Below are 23,171 nucleotides of genomic sequence, written 5' to 3' on the forward strand. Positions count from 1 at the left end.
AGTCCTTATGCCCTTACTAACTGCACTCTTCCACAACTTCTTTGAATGGCCCATCGTTTTCTGCTATTGTCTCATGTATTGAAAATTTTCTTCCACATATACTTTGTAAGACTCCTTTAGTAACTAATACGTTTCTGCCATATCACCTCTTTTCTGCATATGAACTAAACCTTGTAACCCACAGACCTTCCATCTGTCTTTATAGGGAGCATTCTCTATAAGGACAGACCCTCATCCCGTGAAAACCCAGCCAACCAAATCTGTACCCAGTAGTCCAGTTGATGTCATAAACCATATAAAGAGAGAGATAATAAACTTCATTATTACCACTTCTCATTGTATTTCATAATATCCAAGTGATCCTTTGTGCTGTTTTGCTCAGTTTTAACTATATTCCACAACAATGGAATGCTTTGTTAGCTTAAACAGCAGTGGATAAGTATAGAGCCTCTGTAGCATGCCACTGTGCTATAGGGGCTTTGTAAACTTGTTCCTGTAAACTCTATTTCCTTATCAACCATGAAAAATGTCAAAAATCATTATGGTAGTCTTACTACAAATAAAAAAAACTCCAATAAAAAAACCAATAACAGAAATATGAAAATCAGAAATTTGAAAAAAAATATTAAAATCAGTTATTCAAAAATGAAAACAACCAAAAATATCTTGAACTATAAAAGCTACATTAGGCATATAAAATAAAGCAAAAATTTTTATCGCAGTTGTATTTAACCCACCAAACTCAAAAAGAATTTGTGAAAAAATGGTACTGTTTTCTTTTCTAGTGCCTTTCAAGTGTTTCCAAAACATCATTTCATGAAATTTATGAGTGACTATGTATGGTATGTTTTCCAGTTCATTCTTTTTACCTTTCACATTAGAATATCAGCACTTTGTAGTTTGGTAAATATATTAATATTAATCCATCAGATGGTTCACTGGCAAAATGTCGACTAGGCAGCATCTCCTACCATGGAATCCTTGCATTCCTGATCAAAAACACCGAATATTAATAATGGTAATAAGAATAATTTATTGAGCATGCTTAAATTATAAAAATTAAGTGGATATTAAATCCAGCATTATTTCAAAGCCGAATATAGAAACTATAAAAGTTTTGTATGAAATTTGACCAGAGAGCTTACCAGAATACACTCACTCTGGCATTTATGAGTTGCCCTAGCAGGACCTTATAGGAGAGATGATCGCTATGCCCAAGTGTCCATATATTCCCCTCCTATTGGTCCATGCTTCTTAGGCAAAATTATGGATAGATTTTACTCAGATCTTTTGAAATCCTTATTAAATTTATACTATTTTCTGTTCCTATTTTCAATCTGACTAATTCAGAACTATGATGGGACATCATAGCTCTGATGCTGTGCTGCCCTGATTTAGTGAAATTTAATCATATTCGATATTTGAAATGACAAGAAGTTGTCTACGTTGTTCACTTTTGGTTAGAGTCGGTTCATTTTTATTTGAAAAATTTAGCAAAAAAAATTTGAACTGATATTAATAATACCACTCTAGCCTGATAAAATTTTTCCTTTGACAGCTTCACAAAAACTATTTAAATTCAATGCTATCATTAGATTTCAGATGTCTCTGTCATAAGCTGCATCTGGTGTAAAGTGTTCATCCAGCTTTCATCACCACATCCATCTGTTGTGTTTGGGATCTTCCTGTGGATCTTTTCTTGTCGAATTTATTTGTAAGTACTTGTTTGGTTAACTGGTCATCTGATCTCCAAATGAAACCAAAACCACTCTGTTCTTCACCAGCCTTGAAGATGATCCACGTGAAGGACATCCAAAAAGTGTAACAACACCAGAAATCATTGATCAAGTGCACGGTATGGTATTGGATGACTGGCAAGTCAAAGCGAGTGAAATTGCTGAGACTATAGGCATTTCAAAAGAATGTGGAGGATATATTTTGCATGAAAAATTGCAAATGAAAAAGATTTGCGCAAGTTGGGCGCCATGCTTGCTTACAGCAGATCAAAAATGCACTTGCATGAAAATCTCTGAACAGTGCCTTGGAGCCTTTTAACAAGAGTAAAACTGATTTTGTGCATCGATTTATTACTATGAATGAGACTTGTATTCACCATTACACACCAAAATCCAAACAGCAGTCAAAACAGTGGACAGAAGCCGGTTGTTCAGTGCCAAAGAAGACGAAGTCAGTTCCATCAGCAGGAAAGGTCATGGCATCAGTGTTTTGGGATGCTAAAGGCATTTTGTTTATTAATTATCTTGAAAAGGGTAAAACAATAACTGGGGAATATTATTCCGATCTTTTAACCAGACTAAATGAAAAAATTAGTGAAAAAAGACCCGGTTTGCAGAAGAAACAAATCATCTTTCATCAGGATAATGCACCTGCTTACAAAGGTGTTTTGGCAATGGGAAAATTAAGGGATCTGTGCTATGAATTGTTGGAACTTCCACCCTATTCCCCAGATTTGGCTCCCTCTGACTTCTCTCTCTTCCCAAAACTAAAACTCTTCCTCGCTGGTCAGCGTTTTTCTTTGAATCAAGAGGCGATTTCATCTGTAGAAGGGTATTTTGCAGATCTTACTGAGAACCACTTCAAGGACAGGATAATGGTGCTGGAGCATCGCTGGAATAAATGTATTAGTCTTAAGGGAGATTATGTTGAAAAATCAAAATAATTTCGAAATTATAAATTCATTTTTTCATTGTTAAGCCAAGATCTTTTCAGACCACCCTCGTATACACACAAGTTGCCTATATCTATCTGACAACCAGTCACCTCTCCAACTCATTAATCTAGTATTTGATCCTCTCTATTCCAATTTTGTTACCAATTTGTTATGTGGCAATCTACCAAAAGCCTTTGCAAAATCTTAAGTATACTAATCTATATGCATCTCTCCTGTCCATGCATTCATCACCTTGTTATAGTAAGTAATTTGATAAAACATGACTGCTCTTTTACAAACCCATGCTGACAGTCACAGAAAATACTGCTGTTATCAACCCATTTCTGTATTCTAGCTCTCTCCAACACCTTAACCACAATATTAGATATACAGATTGGTCTATAATTTGTAACTGCAGCCTTATCGCCACCACCACCACCACCACTTTTGCAAAATGGTGGAAGGAATGGTGTGTTGTGTTGCAATTTTATTTTTCTTTCTGTCTTCCTTTGACTTCTATGGGACTCTTGCTGTTACAAGACTTGTTAAATAGGTAAACCAAAGCTTGATCATAACACCCTGGAATATTCCCTTTAGACACATGGTGGCATTTAGTCCTGTTGCCTTATTCACATCAAGCTTGCTTTATGCTTCATATATCTCTTGCTCATTCCTCATTAAGCTATTTATTCCCATTTCCTCTATACTCAAGACTTTTCATGACTTCATTTTGATGAGAATGAAACACCCTGGTGAATTGTTTGCAGAATACCTCGACTATGTCCTCTGTAGCAGTTACTAATCTACCATTTTCATTCATTAATATTATCTCTCTCTCTAGGATTTTTTTTTTTACCTGATTTGCAAATTTCTGCTCCATAACTTTTGCTGTTTTTATCTAGTCACTTTCCTTGCCTGTTCTTTATACACTTCATGCAACTGATATTGCCATTATTGTGCCTTCTACCTTCTTCAGATTTCATACTTAATCTATTTATTCATCAATTTGATACCTACCTTATTCAGCTTTATGACCTTGGGAGTACATTCACACATTTATGCTGTTAAATATTTCTCAGTCAGTGTTCAAGCATCATTTACCTCCTTCCCACTTGACTCATCATCCCATGCTGTAGCTCCAAGCTCTCTCTTAAGCTGTTTATAATTACCAACCTTGTAGTTCCACATACAAGTACACCACTATTTTCTGGCAGTGAATGGTCTGCACAAAATTACAAGAGTGCAATTGAAATTTCTAGTACCACTCAGCTAGTTCAGTTGAGTGGTACCAGAACTGGGCTGCCAGAGATCTTGCAGCCCACTGAACTCAGATCCCAAATAGATCAGATCTTCCTATCCCGTCACCCCATAATCACTTAGTCGACATAAGCAAAATTTAGACTTTGCTAGGCTCACTACATCAACCATTTAATAAAGGCACTTAAACTGGCTGCATATCTACATTAAAATTTGATCCAATTGAAAATCTTGATAGGAAACCTAACACTTTGCTGGTTTAGATGACTGCATGGTTAATATACCTGCTTTCCAACCAGGCTGCAGATGTTTAAATCCTGCTGTTGTTATTTGTGATTGTCTTTAGAAGGGAGATAAATTTCATTGCCATGTGTAACCATGTCTGACTTATTGGAGGTCTGAAGTGGCTTGAAAAAGTTCCATGTTTGGTTTCTAGTATAGAGTTTCTAGATTACATAAAAAAAATAAATAAAAATACATTATGTATGTATATAATTTAGTGGCACTTTGCAGAAGACTTTTGTAGAATGAACTAACCAGTTAACTAATTAATAGATTTTTATGTGTTTTTGTGTTAGTTGCTATAGAAGTTGTGTACTTGAATTGTTTGTAGCATTTGTTTCTGTTTACTTATAAAACCTTTAAACTTAGAACAAGGTATGTATACTGATGGGCATCGAAAGGAAGATGGCAGAAGCTTTGTCTATGCATGAGTTAAATTTTGATTTTAGTCATTTTGTGAAATGTGAAGTGTGTTACATGTATTTGTTGGATTATGTGGATAAATGTGTTGATGAGTGGTGACAATGGTGATTGAGGGTAATAGTAGCAAGAATGTGATGAGAAGATGAGTGCTCGTTAGATAGCAAAGAGAGATACTTAAAGAACAGTGAGTGAAGTGTTAAGAAAGTTATGAAATAGCAGGCAAGTAATCTGGTGAAAGGAGAAATTGATGGTAGTATGAATGACATGAGGGTAGCAAATGTGGTAAATGATGCAGCAGAAAGTAAATAAGATAGATAATGGGTAGAAGAACAAAGGAAGAATGTGAAGAAGCTAACATGAAATATATGAACACAAGTGAGGGATATTGGTAAAAATCAGGAATGAATTGAGGTATGTGTAGAGTGAGATAGGACATTTGGAGAAGAGATTGGTAGTTGGAGGTGTAAGCAGGAAGGCATCAGTAACAGATGAGTCAAAGGCAAATGATTATAATGAAATGGTAGAAAGTAATTTAGTGCTGTATGGGAACTCTTTGATGACTGATATGAAAATGGAGCAGGTGTCAAAAGTATATCTGAGAAGAGCAACCATACGAAGCATGACTTGAGGCTGTGGAGAGGAAAGGGAATGTAGAGGGGTTGACTGTGTTGGTAGGAACAAATAATTTACAAGTGAATGTGAATGAGGTAACGTGGGATTTGCAAGTGTTTCTACAGACATTGAAGCAGAAGAGTGTAAGAGGGAGAACTGTGAATATATTGCCACAGTATGATTAGTAAAGATCTGAGGAAGAGAGCAGTGATTATGAATACATGATAGCTAGAATGTGCAGGAAGAGGGGACTCGAGTTTGTGGATAGGAGAAAGCTGTTTGCTGCAGATGGTTTACATTTGAATGATAGTGGTAGTGTGAAGCTGGGTAAGTTGTTGGTGAAAGGAGGCGAGTGTGAACTAGTCAGGGAAACAAAAACTAGATGGTGGGACTATGAGTGTAAGATACCAAAATTGATGTGAGATATAGGACAAAGGAAGACAAAATAGGGATGCAGGATAAGTCTCGATAGGAGCCACAGAGTTGAAGGACTTGAATGATAAGGTAAGGACTTGTGGAAAGGAAAGGGAGATGAAAAGAAAGCTACTGTGCCTTATACATTGATGTATAAATCAGTGCAAAGAGTATTAGGAATAAGAGTGCAGAGTTTGTGGCTTTGATACATAAATCATCAGTGTCAGATGTGCTTAACGGAGGATGATGTACTCATGGGAATAGAATGTGATAGTTAGCATTTTCAAAAAACCAGAAAACATAAAAGAGGAGGTGTAGTATTACTGATGATTTCAGAAGAGTTGTGTCCTTTCAAAGTAGAATTGGAAGAAAGCAGTAATGATAATGTTTTGAGGCCATTTAGTATGAAGTTTGAGGGAAACAGAAATTTTACAGGCCAGAGAATGCAGACGGAGATAATTCTGAAATATTCAGACAGATAAGACTAGTGAGGAACAGGAGGGTGAGGATCATGGTGACTTTAAGTAATTATGGAAGCATTGACTGGAAGCAGGAACTAATGTGTGGGTGAGGAGATTAAATTCTTTGAGCTACTTCAGGACAAATATCATGACATGATAATTGTCCTGAACCACACTACATAATGATCATGTTTTTTTATGTGGGGAGTGGTTAGGCTAGTACAAGCACAAAACAAGAGAGACATTTAGAAATGGAGAGAGAAATCAGCAATGCCTATAACTGGAATCTGTTACTTACAACAATGTCAGATTGTATTCCTAAAGTTAGAAGAACAAATAAAGTAGGAGTGGAATGGATCAATTATGGAATTATGCAGGAGCTTCTGAGAAAGAAGACTTATGGCGAAGATATAAAGAAAACAGAGCATCCCTCTGTTTGAAGCAAAGTCCTTCATGAGATTTATAAGGTGCAGGCTAGGGTGGTGATGAGTGTAATAAGAAAAGAGATTGGCTGAAGCAGTAAAGCAGAACCCTAGAGAATTCTACAGTCGTGTTGCTAATAGAATAAAGGGCGAATATGGAAGACTGATTTTAGTTGCTGGAGATGGATTCAGTAGATGTGACTCATGTTCCATGGAAATGTTCAGTGAGTATTTCTTTAGTGTATTTATTATTATTATTTGTGACACCTCCAAGGAGTCCGAAGACTTATTGCGGGAGGACACCTACTATACAACTGTCTCTGCCACTACACCAAACCTTTACTACCAATCAACGCCATCTACCACCCACCACCACCACAACTAGTATTTTTTGTCTGTAAATTGTGTGTTCTGAAGGGCCGATTTGTCTGTATGTGGGATGAAAAACCCGAGTTTCCAGGAGAAGATACCCTGCTACCTCCATATGAGATCGGCTAACTCACCTTCGATTGAAAAAGTCCACATAAAGATTCCTCCCATCACGACGAGAATCAAACTTATTTATTTCATGTATGGGGGAGGTGGAGGTTAGAGTGGTGTTGAATAGGATGGAGATAGAAACCCTACTGTCCATGTCCAAGACCGGCTAACTTGGGTATGGCTCCTCATGTCACCGATGGGGAATCAAACCTAGGACACTCCTTCCCCAGGCATATGGTTGCGAAGTGCACAGCCGCTAGGCTAACCATGCGGACGATAAAACACTATAATAATAAACTTATCTATATGGATCACATTATGAAGGAAAGTGGTATTAAACTTGGTATCAAAATTGGAGATGTTAATCTCAGCTCTTTGCTTTATGTGGATGATGTTATACTTCTAAATAAGTCTACTACAAGTCTGCAAGATTTCCTGACTAATTTGAATAACTGTTGTAATAGATATGGTATGACAGTCAGCAATAACAAGACAAAGACAATGAAAATAGGCAGAAGCATTGAAAATATCAACTGTGTTGTGAATAAAGAACCTATAGAACAAGTAAAATATTTCGGCTACTTAGGCACGAATTTTAGTGAAGATGGTAAATTAAATATGGAAATAGACAAAAGAATCAGCAAAGCTAGTATGTTAGGAAGTCGACTAAATAAATTTATATGGAATAAGAGAGAAATTAGTCAAAACACTAAATTAGCTGTATACAAGACAGTGTACAAACCAGTTTTAACTTTTGAATCTGAGAGCTGGGTTATAAATAAAAAACTTGACCAAAGACTAGAGACCGCAGATATGAGACTCCTGAGAAAGATAAGGTCGTGAACAGATGGCATCAATGGCAATATCATATTAAAAATGAGGATATTAGGAAAGAACTTGACATTGTTAGCATCCAGGAATGTGTTAGCAGAGCTAATCTGAGATGGTATGGTCACTTAAACAGAATGGGAGAGGAAAGATTAGTAAAACAAGTGTTCTCTGCCAGGTTGGCAGGAAAAAAGACCCAGAGGAAGAGCAAGATATAGGTGTATTGATATAGTAAAAAGTGCCTTAGAAGACAGAAATATAAGCTCTCATAATGTTGGAGTCTTGAAGCTAGCAGATTGATTTGGAGGAAAATTGTAGATAGGAAGTTAGTAATGATGTAAGTTTTTCATGTAGTGCTGTCATATCCTGTACACCCCTTGAGGGTACATGTCAGGAATTTGATGATGATTATATTTTAGTATATATAGGGAAAAAGTAAAATTTAATGAATAGATATTGAAAAAACAACACAAAATTTGATAATTGTAAACAAGCAAAAAAATATTTTGTACAGCATACAGATAGGTAATATTATATATTTCTCAAAAAACACTGAGGCTAACATAAAAGAAATTCTATTTACATATTAATAGGTAAAATAATTATTACCGACATTTGCCTTTATTGTTAAAACAGAATTTTAAAAACACATCCTTAATTTTTCAGTCAGAAAGGTGGAATCTTTTTGGCTACAAATAAATCTGAAGAGGAAAATTTTCTCTCATTTTGGGTTGACATAGTGTAATTGTTGTTAGTGTGTCTCACTAGTAGTTGCAAGAGTAGCAGTTACTCTGTTTAAAATTGATGGAACAGAGATTGATATCCATTTTAGTAAGAATTTAATAATGACATAGCTGGGGGAGAGAGAATGATCAGAAAGTTTGAATATGTCTGTCAGATTGAGTAGGTTTACTGTATACTGTAAAAGAGAGGTTACCATTTGGAAAGTGTTATGAAGATGTCTAGAAAGGTTAGACTGTTAATTCCTTTTTTTTTTTTTTCCCACATTAAAATGGATTGTAGGATGCTGACTGTTAAAATGAAGGAGGAATGTGTCTATGCCATGAGACCAAATTGAGAACCTTAGTGTATCTTATCAAGATAGAAAGCTTAAGTGGAAATATATCAAGACTCTGCTTTTTAAAATCCATGTAAAAATTGGCAATGAGATGTTGAAAGGATAAGCTGATTGATGTACTCTGTCTGTTTGTATATTTTGTTCTTCTATGAGAAGTTAACTGTATAGATGGCAAAAGAATAGTCTCTGGTGTCGGGGTGGGGGGGGGAATGTTTTTCAAAAAGATTAAGGTATCTTTCAAGAGGATATTGCTGAAGAGAGAAAGAAGTGATGTCAAAGCTGAACCATAATTTCAGAATCACTTAACATTAAATTTTCCATAGAAGCTTTAAAATTGATGGACTTTTTAATGTAAGAAGAGGTATAGCCAGTGAGTGGGAGTAAACAAATTTACTAATTGTTTGGATAACCTATAAGAGGAGGCTGATCAGGTAGCATCTACTGTTGGTCTGCGAGGATTATTAGATTCGTGAATTTTATATAATTTGTATATCCAGGTAGGACATTAACTAAAAGATATTTAATTTTTTGGCCATTTTAGGTAGTCTAGAAGTTACTCTTGTTTGTTTTGCAGTATTTTAAAACAAATTACTATGTTATGCTGTTTGATTGAATTTAAGGAAGTTTTAGAATTACTTAACACTGAACATGACTTTTTCAGAAATTTTCCTGTGCATAGTTTGTTTGGAGGACTTAAATTTACTACAAATCATTACAAATTAATGCCATTAAATTCTCTTGGCTGATTGAGTAGTTTTCTTAATATAAATTCTAGCTACTAATCATAGTTTTGGAAGCTTTTTGGATTGTACTATAAGCTTATTACTTCTTGATTCTGCATAAACCAAGTATCATGGTAATGAATTAGTGCACCTGTTATAGATTTTTTTTTTGTTTGTTTGTTTGTCATTGCACTGCACCTCTTGTGTTTATATGTAGACATTCAACAGAATCAAACAGTAACAAAATTTTACTGAATTCATTTTTTGTTTGATGTTTTTCAGTCCTAATCCCAATTTCATTCCTCAACCACAAGAATTTTTTACTTTGGAAGGAATTGATCTGAGGTTAATGGATCATGCTGATCTCTATGTGTTAGATTTTTGTAAGTATTGATTATAACACATGTTCACTGATGAATACTATTAATATAAGTTTGAGATAATTGTTGCTGTATTTGTTAGCCAGGGTTCATATTTTACCAAGAAATGAAATCCATAACTTTATTGAAATGTATTTCTAGCTAAGTGTCAAGTTCTGGCTATAATTAAATCATTTTAACAAGCTATAGTTAATGTCAGAAAATGAATTCATGGTGTTATTTACATTGTCCCTATTGATGTTAATTCACTTTTTTTTTTAAAAATATTAAGCAGGAACTTGCTATTGTGCTACAGAATTTTTTTTTTTATGACCTACCATCAGCAAGCACCTCCCCATTGTTGGTCAACATTTAATGATTCCACTGAACTTGTCATTGGAAGTTCTCAGAGGAAATTGAATCCAACAGCTAAATTTACCATAGATGTTTTTGGTCAATGTTGATTCTGTATAATTTCTCCTTTAAAGGTACCCAGTTACTTAAACTATACAGTATATGTTCCAAGAAATACTTGGATAACATATAAAATACAATGCAGTAGCTTTTCACAATTTGAAATTGCCTATGCCTAGCAGTTAATGTTAATACAATGAAAACTCTGTATTACCTTGAATAGCTTGTGAATTGGCATTCTTCAGGTAATGGATTTTTCCACATACTACAAACCCTAGAATGACACTTTTATGTACATACAAATGTGTGCTAAAGTGTACAATCTCATTCTTGCACTAGGGCTCTTGGTGGAAATTATTGAAAAAAAAATAGGGGAGGAGAGAGTCCCAAACTGGACTTTTAATTGAAATATTTGTTCTTTAGAAAAATACAGAATGTTTATAATAACACCAAACGAATATAGGCACACAAAGTTCAACTATAAATTGTATATTTAGTTTAATCCTTTATCCAAGTGTAAGCAAACAAAGTTTGTGCCTGAAGTATCTTCAGAACTGGGGCAACTCGTGGCCCTTCCCATAATGCATAGCATTATACATGTCTGCAAGGAGATGTGCTTTGCATTATGGGATACCAAGGAAAGTGATGAGAACTTAGTCCACCTTTGCCATGAGTTGCCTCACTCCTGAAGATACTTCAGGTGCGAACTTTGTCTGCTTTCACTTGGATAAAGGATTAAATTGAATATATAATTTATATACACACAAAGGAAACTGAGGTGCCAAAAAAAAAAAAAAAAACCGTATTGCTTCCATCTAGTAACAGTAAACTAAGTCTGCATTATTATTATTATTATCATCATCATTAATAAGAAAGACTTCCAGTGAGTTGGAGAATAATTGAAGACCACATACTACCTGCACATACAACATCCAGTGGCAATCCATTCCTATTATGAACCACTCTATGAGAGAAAAATCTAGCTCTCGCCCTGTTCTTGGCAGTATTCATTCTCAACTTACAAGGATGCCCACTTGTCCTTTCCCCACTCTCCATAAAATGAAAAATTCCATCTACTGATATTCTGTATGACCCTTTCAGAAGTGTGTAACTTTCAATCATATCACCTCTTTTTCCTGTTTGTTAGTATCTGCACTCTATAAATTCTCAGTTTGCCTTCATAATCAGTATTTCACAATCCTGATATCATTTTTTTAACACTGTCCTTTGCATTCCCTCTTTCTCTTTCCCCCCCTCCCCCTGTATGAGAATTATCACAGAAACCAGGACACTAGGTTTGGACACTCGCTTTCTGGGGGTAACAACCAGGGCTGTAACCCCCAGAAAGCGCAATCCCTGGATGGCGGATAGGGGAGCCCACCGTGTGTGTGTGTGGTGGGGTTGTCCGAATATACTGAATAAGGATTCGTGGGCCATAAGGGGCAATCATCTTGATTGTAAGGGAAGTGGTACTCCCCTTACAATAGCTGGATCCAACCTCTTCTTCTACTTTGAGGAAGATCCACTTACTTTAATCTTTCCTATAAGGCCTTATCAGCCAACTCTTTTTATTTTATGACCCTTATGCTATTAGAGTACTTGAGGGCCATGGGGTCATTTCTGGCCTTACATCTATGCCCTCTCTATAAACCTTACTATAATTCTTCTATAATCTAATCTCCCCCCCCCCCTCAATATACCCTATTCCTCCTATGGGTTTAAATTCGGAAGAAGGCTAGTTCAGAAGCCTTAAGGTTGCAGCCCTACCACTGAACTATTCCATCGTCAGGCTAGTCCCCTGACATGGAGAACATAATTCTACTTGTAAGCTCACAGAAAAAGATAATCAGATTGAATCTATGGAAAATGACCCTGGAATGGAAAAAGTAAGACAAAAATGGAAACGACAAAATATAATACACATAGCAAACTGGAATGTAAGAGGAATAGCATATAAAGAAATAGAATTAGACCAACTATTAAATGAAAGAAATTTTAAAATAGCAGTAATCACAGAAACAAAAAAAGAAATTAAAAGGAACTATGAGAACCGAAAACTTTAATGTGATATATAGTGGGGTCGACAATGACCAAAGAGCACAAGCAGGAGTCATGATTTGGATTCATAACTCCCTTTCAAAACAGTTAAAACATTATAAATTATGGAATGAAAGAATAATAGAAGCTAGAATAAAAATAGATAGAGGCTATTTAACAATAATTGGTTTATATGCCACAGATGAAGGAAGAGAACAGGATAATATTGTTATATTATGATAATAATGATTTTTATAATCAGCTACAAAACATATATAATAAAATAAATAAAAATGATTACGTAATTTTAGCAGGAGACTTAAATGCAAGAATTGGAAACACGAAAATTAATAATAATATAGGAACACATGGAGCACATACTCTAAACAGGAATGGTAAAAAATTGATCGACTTTGTAGTTTATAATAACCTAAAAATAATGAATTCCTTCTATAAACATCAAGACATACATAAATATACTTGGTCAACAAGAGGATGGAAATCAATATTAGATTATTTTATTTAAATGAAAAGACATCAAAATTTTCACTAGATGTTAGAGTTCACAGAGGATATGAAATAAGCAGTGACCACTTCCTTGTTAAAATAAAATTAAGATTACCATCTAAATGGCTATAAGTAACAAGAACAGAAAGAAAATTTGAACATTTGTTTATAAAACTAGACTATTGAATGACACAAATGTACAATGGCTATATGAACAAAGAATTAACCAATATCTTGATACAATAAAACAAAATGTAGAAATAGAATGGCTTAATATAAAAACGATACTAAATGCAGCAGCAAATGAAAGCTTAGGAAAGACTAAAAAATTCAATAAAAGGAAAAAACTGAAGAGGTCTGGGATGATACAATCAAAGAAATAATCAAAAAGAAAAAAGATTAGAAGATGAAATAGAATATAAAAGAATAAGAGCCATAGCTAAAAGAGAAGTCAGAAAAGGACATAGAGAATCATGGAACAAATTTGTTTCTAATTTAGAACATGGTTTATATAAAATAAGACCTAGAGGGGTGCTTAAGGGTCAAAGCTGTATAACTGAGAGGAGACCGCCACATAGCCTTTAAAGGAATGCGGAGAACCGACCAGGGCTTCTGACCTAATGTCCAATCCTCACCTTCTCGTGGTGCACCCTATTGGGTATCTACATGGATACTGAACGAACGAGGATGGGCTGGCAATTTGGGATTTAGCCGACCAAATTGTATTCTTATTGGTTAAACTAAAATAAAAAATGATGGTACAACATGACAAAATTTCATTCCGGCTGGGGCGTCGCTTGGTTAAACAAGGCCCCGGTTGTTTTCACCAGGGAACCAGGGCGAACAGCAAAAAGTCAGCTACTGGAACAAATCTGAAAACAAACTTCAACTCAACATCACTAGAGTTAAAGATTAGTACTATCAACATAAGAAGCCTGAATGGCAAAGAAATGGAAGCTGAGGAATTAGATCGATACCAGATCGACATAATAGGGGTGACTGAAACAAAAAAGACAAAAACTGGTGAGATATTTCTGAGCAATAAATACAAAATGTTATATTCAGGCAATGACAATCAAGGAAAAGAAGGATTAGCCATAGTATTCAACACAAAATACGAGGCGAATCTTCTTGAATGGCAGTCAGTCTCAAGTAGAGTAATGTAGGCAAATATGAGAATGGGGAAACTGGACAATGAGACTTATTTGTACCTATGGATCCACAGAAGGCTCTACTAAGGTAGAAGTGGAGGAATTTTTTGAGGCTTTAGAAAAGGCAACTGACACAATGAAAAAGGAAAAGTTAGTCCTTGGGGATCTAAATGGCAGAGTAGGAAATGATTGTGAGACATACAAAAGTATTTTGGGAAAATTTGGAGAAAAGAGCAAAGCTAATAATAATGGCAAATACCTGTTGTATTTCTGCTCAGGACATGGACTGGTTATTACTAACACCATGTTCCAACATAAAAATGTGCCCAAGTTCACATGGAGAGAAGAGGCAAGGAATAAGAAAAGTCTCATTGACTATATTATTGTTGATAGTGATGTTTTCTCCCTGGTGCAGGAGACCAGAGTGTACAGAGGATTTGAAATTGGAAGTGATCACTATTTAGTCTTGAGCAGGATAAAATTGAATTTCATATTGAAAAGAATGACATGTAAGAAAGTTTTAAAGCAAATAAAAGTTGAGCAGCTCTCAGATGTGAACTGTAGACTAAAATACACAAAGATTATTGAAGGAAAAATGAAAGAGTTTGAGAACAGGAACCAAGCCTTGAAGAAAACCCTGATTGATTCAGCTAGAGAGGCATGTGGTGAAGTTGTCTGCAAGGATAGAAAAATCAGAACTCCATGGTGGACACAGGAAGTTAAAGAGGCAGTGAAGGAAAAGAAGAAAGCATATCAAAAGTTCTGTCAAACAAGTTAGCTTGTGTTCTTAGAGAATCAGAGACAAATGTAAGAATGCTAAACACTGTGTAAAACTAGCTAAACAAAAGTCATGGGAGGACTTTGGCAAGAAAATAGAAAATAAATATCAAGAAGGTGGCAAAATATTCTGGAGGTTGTTGAAGAAGCTTAGGAATGGAGGAAAGAGTGCTGTAAAAGAAGTTAGAGATGATAAAGGTGACATGAAAATGGGAGAAAAAGATATCCTTGAAGTATGGAGTAATTACTTTGAAAACCTGCTAAATGAAACAAGCAGTGATGACAGCACAGGGGTAAAAAACACTGACCAGGCATGCAGTCAGGAATACATATCCATACTTTAAGTAGAAAAAGCCATCAAAGGCTTGAAATGTGGAAACAGCAGGAGTAGATGATATTCGACCAGAAATGCTGAAGTATGATGGTATAAGAGTCTTACAGTAGCTGCACTGCATAGTTCAGAAATCCTGGATAGAGGGAGGAGTTCCCGATGATTGGAGTAGAGCTATGATAGTACCCATACATAAAAAGGGAAATAAAACTGAATGTGAGAATTATGTAGGTATTTCCCTACTGAGTGTTCCTGGCAAGATCTATGCAAGTATACTTGAGAAACGGTTGAGAAGAATTGTGGAAGAAAAGCTTGGTGAAGAACAAGCTGGATTCAGGCCAAACAGAGGCTGTCAGGATCAGATCTTCACTTTACGACAAATAGTCGAGAAAGCATGGGAATATAACAAACATCTGTATTTAAGTTTTGTAGATTTGGAAAAGGCATATGACAAGGTGCCAAGAGAGAAGCTATTCAATACGCTGCAGTTATATGGTGTCAATGGGGCATTATATCAAGCAATACTTAGTCTTTATTTGAGTTGTAAGTCAGCATTTAGAATTGAAGGAAGTACAGGAAGATGTTTTAATGTTAAATCTGGTGTGAGACAAGAATGTACATTATCTACATGGATCACATTATGAAGGAAAGTGGTATTAAACATGATATCAAAATTGGAGATGTTAATGTCAGCTCTTTGCTTTATGCGGATGATGTTATACTTCTAAATGAATTCGCTACAAGTCTGCAAGATTCTCTGACTAAATTGAATAGCTGTTGTAATAGATATGGTATGAAGGTCAGCAATAAAAAGACAAAGACAATGAAAATAGGCAGAATCATTGAAAATGTCAACTGTGTTGTGAATGGAGACCCTGTGGAACAAATAAAACATTTCAGCTACTTAGGCATGATTTTTACTGAAGATGGTAAATTAAATATAGAAATAGACAACAGAATCAGCAAAGCTGGTGTGGTGGGAAGTCAATTGAATAACTTCATATGGAATAAGAGAGAAATTAGTCGGAACATTAAATTAGCTGTATACAAGACAGTGTTCAAACCAGTTCAGACCGCAGATATGAGAGTCCTGAGAAAGATTATAGGCGTGAACAGATGGCATCAATGGCAATATCATATTAAAAACGAGAATATTAGGAAAGAACTTGACATTGTCAGCATCCAGGAATGCGTTAGCAGAGCTAATCTCAGGTGGTATGGTCACTTAAACAGAATGGGCGAAGAAAGATTAGCAAAACAAGTGTTCTCTGCCAGGTTGGCAGCAAAACCAGAGGAAGACCAAGATATAGGTGGATTGATACGGTACAAAGTGCCTTAGACTATAGAAATATAAGATCTGATAATGTTGGTTTCTTGACAAGTAACAGACTGATTTGGAGGAAAATTGTAGATAGGAAGTTAGTAATGATGTAATTTTTTTCATGTAGTATTATCATATCCTGTATACCCCTTGAGGGTACATGGCAGGAATTTGATGATGATGATGTATATAAGATTTTGAAACACTTAAATGCAGATACCAAAAAAAACATAAAATTAAACACCGAATTGAAATTAGAACAATTTATAAATTACTACACGGAATTGTGGACAGACAAATATTTTAAAAAAGACAACTGGCAAACAATTAACGAAAATGAAAAGGAAATTACTAAAGAAGAATTAGAAATCAGCCTGAAAGAAACAAGAAACAGAAAATCACTTTGAGAAGATAAGCTAGGTTCAGAACTATATAAATATGCAGGAACAAAATTCAAAGAAAGACTTATTATTTTTAAATAAAATTTATTCAACTTGTATCCCTCCAATAGAATGGTAAAAAGCAGTTGTGATTCCTATCTTTAAAAAAAGTAATAGAGATGACCCTAAAAACTATAGAGGTATCAGTATACTAAATTCCTGTTACAAAATATATAGCAGAATCTTAAATAGCAAACTAATGAAATATTCTGAAAACTTTATTTTAGAAGTACAGAATGGATTTAGAAAAGGACGATCATGTATAGACCTGCCTTTTGCCTAAAATTAACTATAGAGAAAAGAAGAGAATACAATTTAGAAACTCATATTGCATTTATTGACTTTGAAAAAGCATTTGACAAAGTTAAAAGAAACATATTATATAACATCTTAAAAGCAAGTCAAATACCAAATAATATCCTATCACAAGTATATATGAAAATAATCAAATACAAATAAGATTAAATCATGAGCTATCATATTCAAGAGAGATAAACCAAGGGATCTGACAGGTATGTCCCCCTCTCAGCAACTCTTTTTAATATCTACTTAAATGAAATAATAATAAAATGGAGTAAACATTTACATCAAGGAATTAAACTTTCACCTACAGTTAACTTAAACACTCTCCTCTTTGCAGACGACCAAATAATAATTACAAATTCTGAAGATAACTTACAGAAAGCTATTTTAAATCTAAATGAGATATCCAAAGATTATGGTATGATAATATCAACGGAAAAATCAAAAACTATGGCCTTTAAAGGACAAGATCCAGCAAGAACTGAAATAGTATTAGATGATAAGATCTTAGAACAGGTGAATTCATTTTAACTACCTAGGATGTATGATCACTTATGAAAAAGATATAAACATAAAAATTGCAAAATATTTAAAAATAACAGGAGTAATTAACTCTATATTTAAACCAAACCTAGTTCAAAAACAAACCAGACTAAAAGTATACAATACATTAGCCCTACCAGTCTTAATGTATGAAAGCGAAATCTGGACAATAAAACAAAAAGACAAACAAAGAAACAACAGCAGAAATGAAGTTTATGAGAAAAACTGCAAAGTATACCCTATTTGATCACAAAAGAAACGAAGATATTATGAAAGAATTAAACCAAGAACCAGTAATTGAAAAAATTAAAAAATATAAACATAGATGGATGGAACACGTTCAAAGAATGAAAACAGAAAGATTACCAAAACAAGCCTTAAAGTACAAGCCATTAGGAAAAAGAAAACCAGGATGTCCACTTAAACAATTCAACGATGACTTCTAAGGCCGGAACAGGCCATGCTAGGCCTAAATACTTGATATGTATGATGATGATGTATATTTCCAATATACAAATAGTAAAAAAATGTATCACCTTGCTATGAAAATAATCTGAATCAGAGATAGTTGTAGAAAGTTTTTCCACTAACCTAGAAATTATACTCATCAATAATCCTTTATTCAAGTAACCAAACAAAGTTTGCATGTGAAGTATCTTCACAACTTATAATATAAACTCAATATAAATTGAGTATTGTCTTTATTACCAGTCAACATAAAGGAAATAAACACATTCAAAAATGATGTGATTACCAAGAAATTCTATTGTTTAATCCTTTATTCAAGTGGAAGCAAACAAAGTTTGTGTGTGAAGTAAGTTCACAACTAAGCTACTTGTATAAAAGGCTGATGTCTTTGCATATAGGAAGGATACCAAGGCAACAGATGTGAAGTCATCAGTCATCAAACATGTAGCGTAATCATCCAATCGAAATCAATTTGGAAAACCTCTATTCTGGCAAACCTCTGCCAAATGCTTAGGTGTACAACTAGATAAAGGCCTATAATTCATGATATACGTTACCACAAAAACCAGTTAGACTGTTGCCCAGCTCTATCCCCCCCCCCCGAACAGAAATAGTCACCTAAATATAAACAAGATTCTTTTTTACAAAACAGTGATAATACTTCCCCTAACCTACTCCTCACCAGTCTGGGGCCACATCACTGAAGGAATATCAAGAAGCTTCAAATAATCTAAAATAAATGTCTAAGTATGGCACTAAACACTCCCTGGTTCATCTGGAATAACCAGCTGTTTCATGACACCAAGATACCAGACATACAATCCTTCCTAAAAATAACCACTAAAAATTTTTTACAACTACTGACAGCCACTGCAACCAAATAATCCAAACCTGCCAATTACAGCCCTGGATAGACTACTCTGAATACTGAAGATCAAATCCATTCTATCAGATATCATTAGCAACCATTAAAACTCCACAAGGGGCTGAGTACTCATCTCCCCCCCTCCCCATCTCCCACTCACAATTGCTAATACAGATGTAGGGATTAAGAGTCAAGGACTCAGTCTGTCCACCAAAGAATTTAACAGGTAACCTTGATATCTCTTCTGAGGCTAGCCGGGCTTGCTTCCTTGAGAGTAGAGCAGTTCTGCTCAATGGTGGGTTTTTGCCAGTCACTGAGTGAAGCCACTCAGTGACTGGCAACCAGAACTTGTTGCTCAGAACAAGATCACCCAGAGTTTTTGGAGAGATACCCCTGCACTTTACATGAATAAAGTTGAAATTGTCTGGGTAGTGACCCTTCCCATAATTCGTAGCAATATACACTTCTGAAAGAATTGTGCTTTGCATTATGGGATACTGAGGTAACTGATGTTAAGTCATCAGTCTCTACAAGTAGCCTAGATACTTAATGAAGATACTTAACCCACTAACTATAATTTATTAGTAAGTGTAATTTAATAAGTTCAGTTCCGGTTTATATTTCTCTGATTTCTCCCATTCTTCATTTGTTTTCTGTTAATCACTTTGTTTTTCTGTGCATTATTTATTCTTATTAATGGAACTAATGGTAGGACATTTTAAAAAAAAATGCAAAAAAAGCAACAACATTCTTTTTATATTTATCCAACAATGATTACAATATTAATAATTTTTCTACTAAAGGTGTAGAAAAGAGAACATTATTTAAATTAAACATATTTGGTCGTTTGAAAGTTAAGCATAAAAAAACTTATTGTTTAATACTGACCATATACAAATATTTTAACATTCTTTGCCTACCAGTTTCGCTAGCAAACTGTCTAGGTTTTTCAAGGCATTGACGGAAAAGTATAAAAAATACTAGTAAATGCAAATTGAAAGGAACATTAAAAATGTTGTAAACACTCTAGTAGCTAAGGTTGCACGTTCGCATGACAGAGACTGAGTGAACTTATTGTTCTTAATCATTATCATGCATGTGTGTTTGTTGTAAATGCATAATGTGATTACTAGCTGGCTGTAGTTCAGATGGATTTTGAGAGAGGATGAGGGTTTTTCCATGAACTGTTAAGAATAGTACCCTGATTTCTGTTGAGGTTTCTGCCAGTTTTTAACACTACTGGACAGTTTGGTAGTGAAACTGGTAGGCAAAGAATGTTAAAATATTTGTATATGGTCAGTATTAAACAATAAGTTTTTTATGCAGAACATTATTTACATAATCATTTAATATTTATTTATCAAATAATACTTATATTTTTGAAATACAGTTCTAAAGTAGGGTGACCAGACATCCCTCTTTTAATGGGATTGTCCCCTTTTTTAGACTCTGGTCACATTATACCAACAAAACTTTAACAGGATGCTAATTTTGCCTTTTTATTAGCTTTAGTCCTGTTTTGTCCCTTTTTTGAATTCATGGCATGACTTCATTTTTGTATGTTCACATATGGAAAGGATGTTTCTGCTGGTGACATGTGATAACTTGAGATCGAAAACATGCATGCTATGACGATTATCAACCATTATGAACACACTCTCTCTGCTATAGACAAAAATGCTGCATCCAGGTGGTAACTCAGTTACTTTGTTACTGCCTGGTTTGTCTACTGTTATATTGTTACTTTCTCTATATTATACCTTGTTTTGCCTCTAAATAGCCCGCTTTCTAATCTACTGTTGTGCCCTTAAAATATTAATTCAGTATTATTTCCTTTTAGGATATTGGCAAAATTTATTTTTATGCTGCGCTAGCCAATATCCTATAACAGAAGAGACTCTTGTTCTGGAAATAATTCTAACGGGATACACACAATAATTAATCTTACGCCAGCTCTGTGTAGATTCAGTTAGCAGTCATGACCTGAATCTCACTTAAGCAATAATATCTAGTTCCTTTCTGCCAGAAGGTTCTATTTCATAAGTGGTGGTGTGAATTCGAAATCAGGCATAAACTCAGGTATAAGGTATGAAACATATTTAATGGAAAAACACCAAACATCTACAGTTAAGAAAATTCAAATACTCAATCGAACAAAACTCACTCTAAGTTAAGGTTCATACTATATCACAACAATAAAATTGAGTAAGCTAAATCCTTCAAATTATGAAAAGATAAGATTAAGTGTAAGCATAACACTACTAGGATATAATTCCTTTTACAGGTTATTCACAGAACACTCATTGAACACTTTCATTAATACTCTATCAATAACTATCTTAATTCTAAGCCTAGCCATTCTCGATCAAAATGCTGCCTATCACAATTCTCAATTCAAAGAATTGAGAATTCAAATTCTCACAATTCAAAGAATGAGAATTCAAAAACTCACAATTCAAAGAATTCCACAATTCTTCTTTGTTCCACAAAGAAGAATTGTTCCACGGGGGTCTTAACTAATTCAGTCAAATTCTCACTTAAAAGTCCTCTATTAGTGTCCTTAGTTTACAGTATACACAAATTTCTTATTCTTCTAACAATTTTTAACATAGAATGAAATTCTTTGCATTACCGGATCCCTTCAGATTTCATGCTGCCATCTCATGTAGATCTGGTTTACCTTACTGCAGTGGTTCTCGACCGGTGTTCCCCGGAACACTGTGTTCCGCGAGAAGTTCTGGAATTTGTCATTTTTAAATTAATTTGTCAGCACAAATTAATTTAAGGATGGTTTAATTGATCTTAATTAATTATTAATCAAGACTTAATTATCGATTATTGATTAATAATAAAAAATCAGCTAAATTACCAATTAATTATTAATTTATACATTACAAAATAACCAAGGTGTTCCGTGAAAATTTCAGGATTTGTGAAGTGTTCTGTAGTCGAAAAAAGTTTGAGAAACATTGCCTTACTGTATAGTTATCGGCTGTCTTTGTGCCTGGCGATGCACTATGCTTTTCTTTGAATTATTTCCGACTGTGGCATGCTGTCTACTGCTCTGCAGGAAATTTTCTCCGTTCTCCTCGATGGGACTTTATTCCAAGGCTCGATTCTGCATTAGGCCATCGTAACACGATCAGCTTCGCTTGGAAATCCTCAAGCGTTCTCAAGAATAGCCCTCGTTGTCCGACATCACTGTAGTTGACCCACTGCTCTCTCACGAACCTCCCCTCCTAAAGCTGGAATCCAGGAACTGAAGAAGAAAAAGCCCCGTAATATCACGCACATCGTCTTTTATTCACCCTATCGGGCACCCCCTCTATTCGATGTGTTTTTTAACCCACGACCCCCATCGTTCATGTCCCTTGGGTGATCCTACACTCTCCCTAATCTGTTAGGTTAGCCTATTCTGGGTAGTTGCTCTGACGTCACTTTCTGCGTAGGCACATCCTCCATCGCTATGCTCGACTTGTACAGATTATATACGATTATTCCGGATTACTACTTATTATCTTTCTGGAAATTTCGTAATGTACTAGACAACTTAATGGGATTTACAAATAACTTAACAATTCCCCTTATATAATTCTTACTATTCTGACACAAAATTCTCTGCTTCTTATTTCAATTATACAGGAATAAATTTCAATATATGGCACATATGGACTACATATTATCACATAACATAAAGAAATTTTTCATAATTATTAGCTGATGTGCAGATATCTCCTTAATTAGTAATATTTATCATGTTAAATCCTGAATAAAGAATTTACTTGTAAAGTTCTCCATTCAGGATCTAACACTACCATACCATTGTTTTGTGCTTCTTATGCCAGTCTGTTAGTAATTGTGAAAGTTAAAGCAAGTATATATTGTGAGGTGGTGATATTTCATCCAGATTTTATCATGCTGAAAAGGAAGTGGAGTACTTTCACTCAGAATTTAAAAGAAGAATATCCCTTCTTGAACAATGACAAAACAACAAACAAGTTACAA

At 34.8% G+C, this 23,171-nt stretch overlaps 1 protein-coding gene across 4 annotated transcripts in view; it reads left to right on the plus strand.

Moving 5' to 3' along the window:
- The window catches only part of LOC150097733 (kelch domain-containing protein 3), a 178,315-nt gene that overhangs the window by 128,788 nt on the left and 26,356 nt on the right, over positions 1-23,171 (plus strand). For 3 of the 4 annotated variants that reach the window (XM_090407769.1, XM_090407768.1, XM_090407766.1), the window contains exons 8-9: positions 786-842; positions 9,933-10,033. In XM_090407769.1, coding sequence (XP_090263895.1) covers positions 786-842; positions 9,933-10,033 — 158 coding nt within the window. The remainder of the gene's footprint in view (positions 1-785; positions 843-9,932; positions 10,034-23,171) is intronic. The other variant, XM_090407767.1, reaches the window with a different exon arrangement.

This window comes from Typopeltis vanoorti, chromosome 17, assembly GCF_054136105.1.
Source record: "Typopeltis vanoorti isolate ZY-2024b chromosome 17, IOZ_Tvanoo_1.0, whole genome shotgun sequence".
NCBI classification, from domain to species: Eukaryota; Metazoa; Arthropoda; class Arachnida; order Uropygi; family Thelyphonidae; genus Typopeltis; species Typopeltis vanoorti.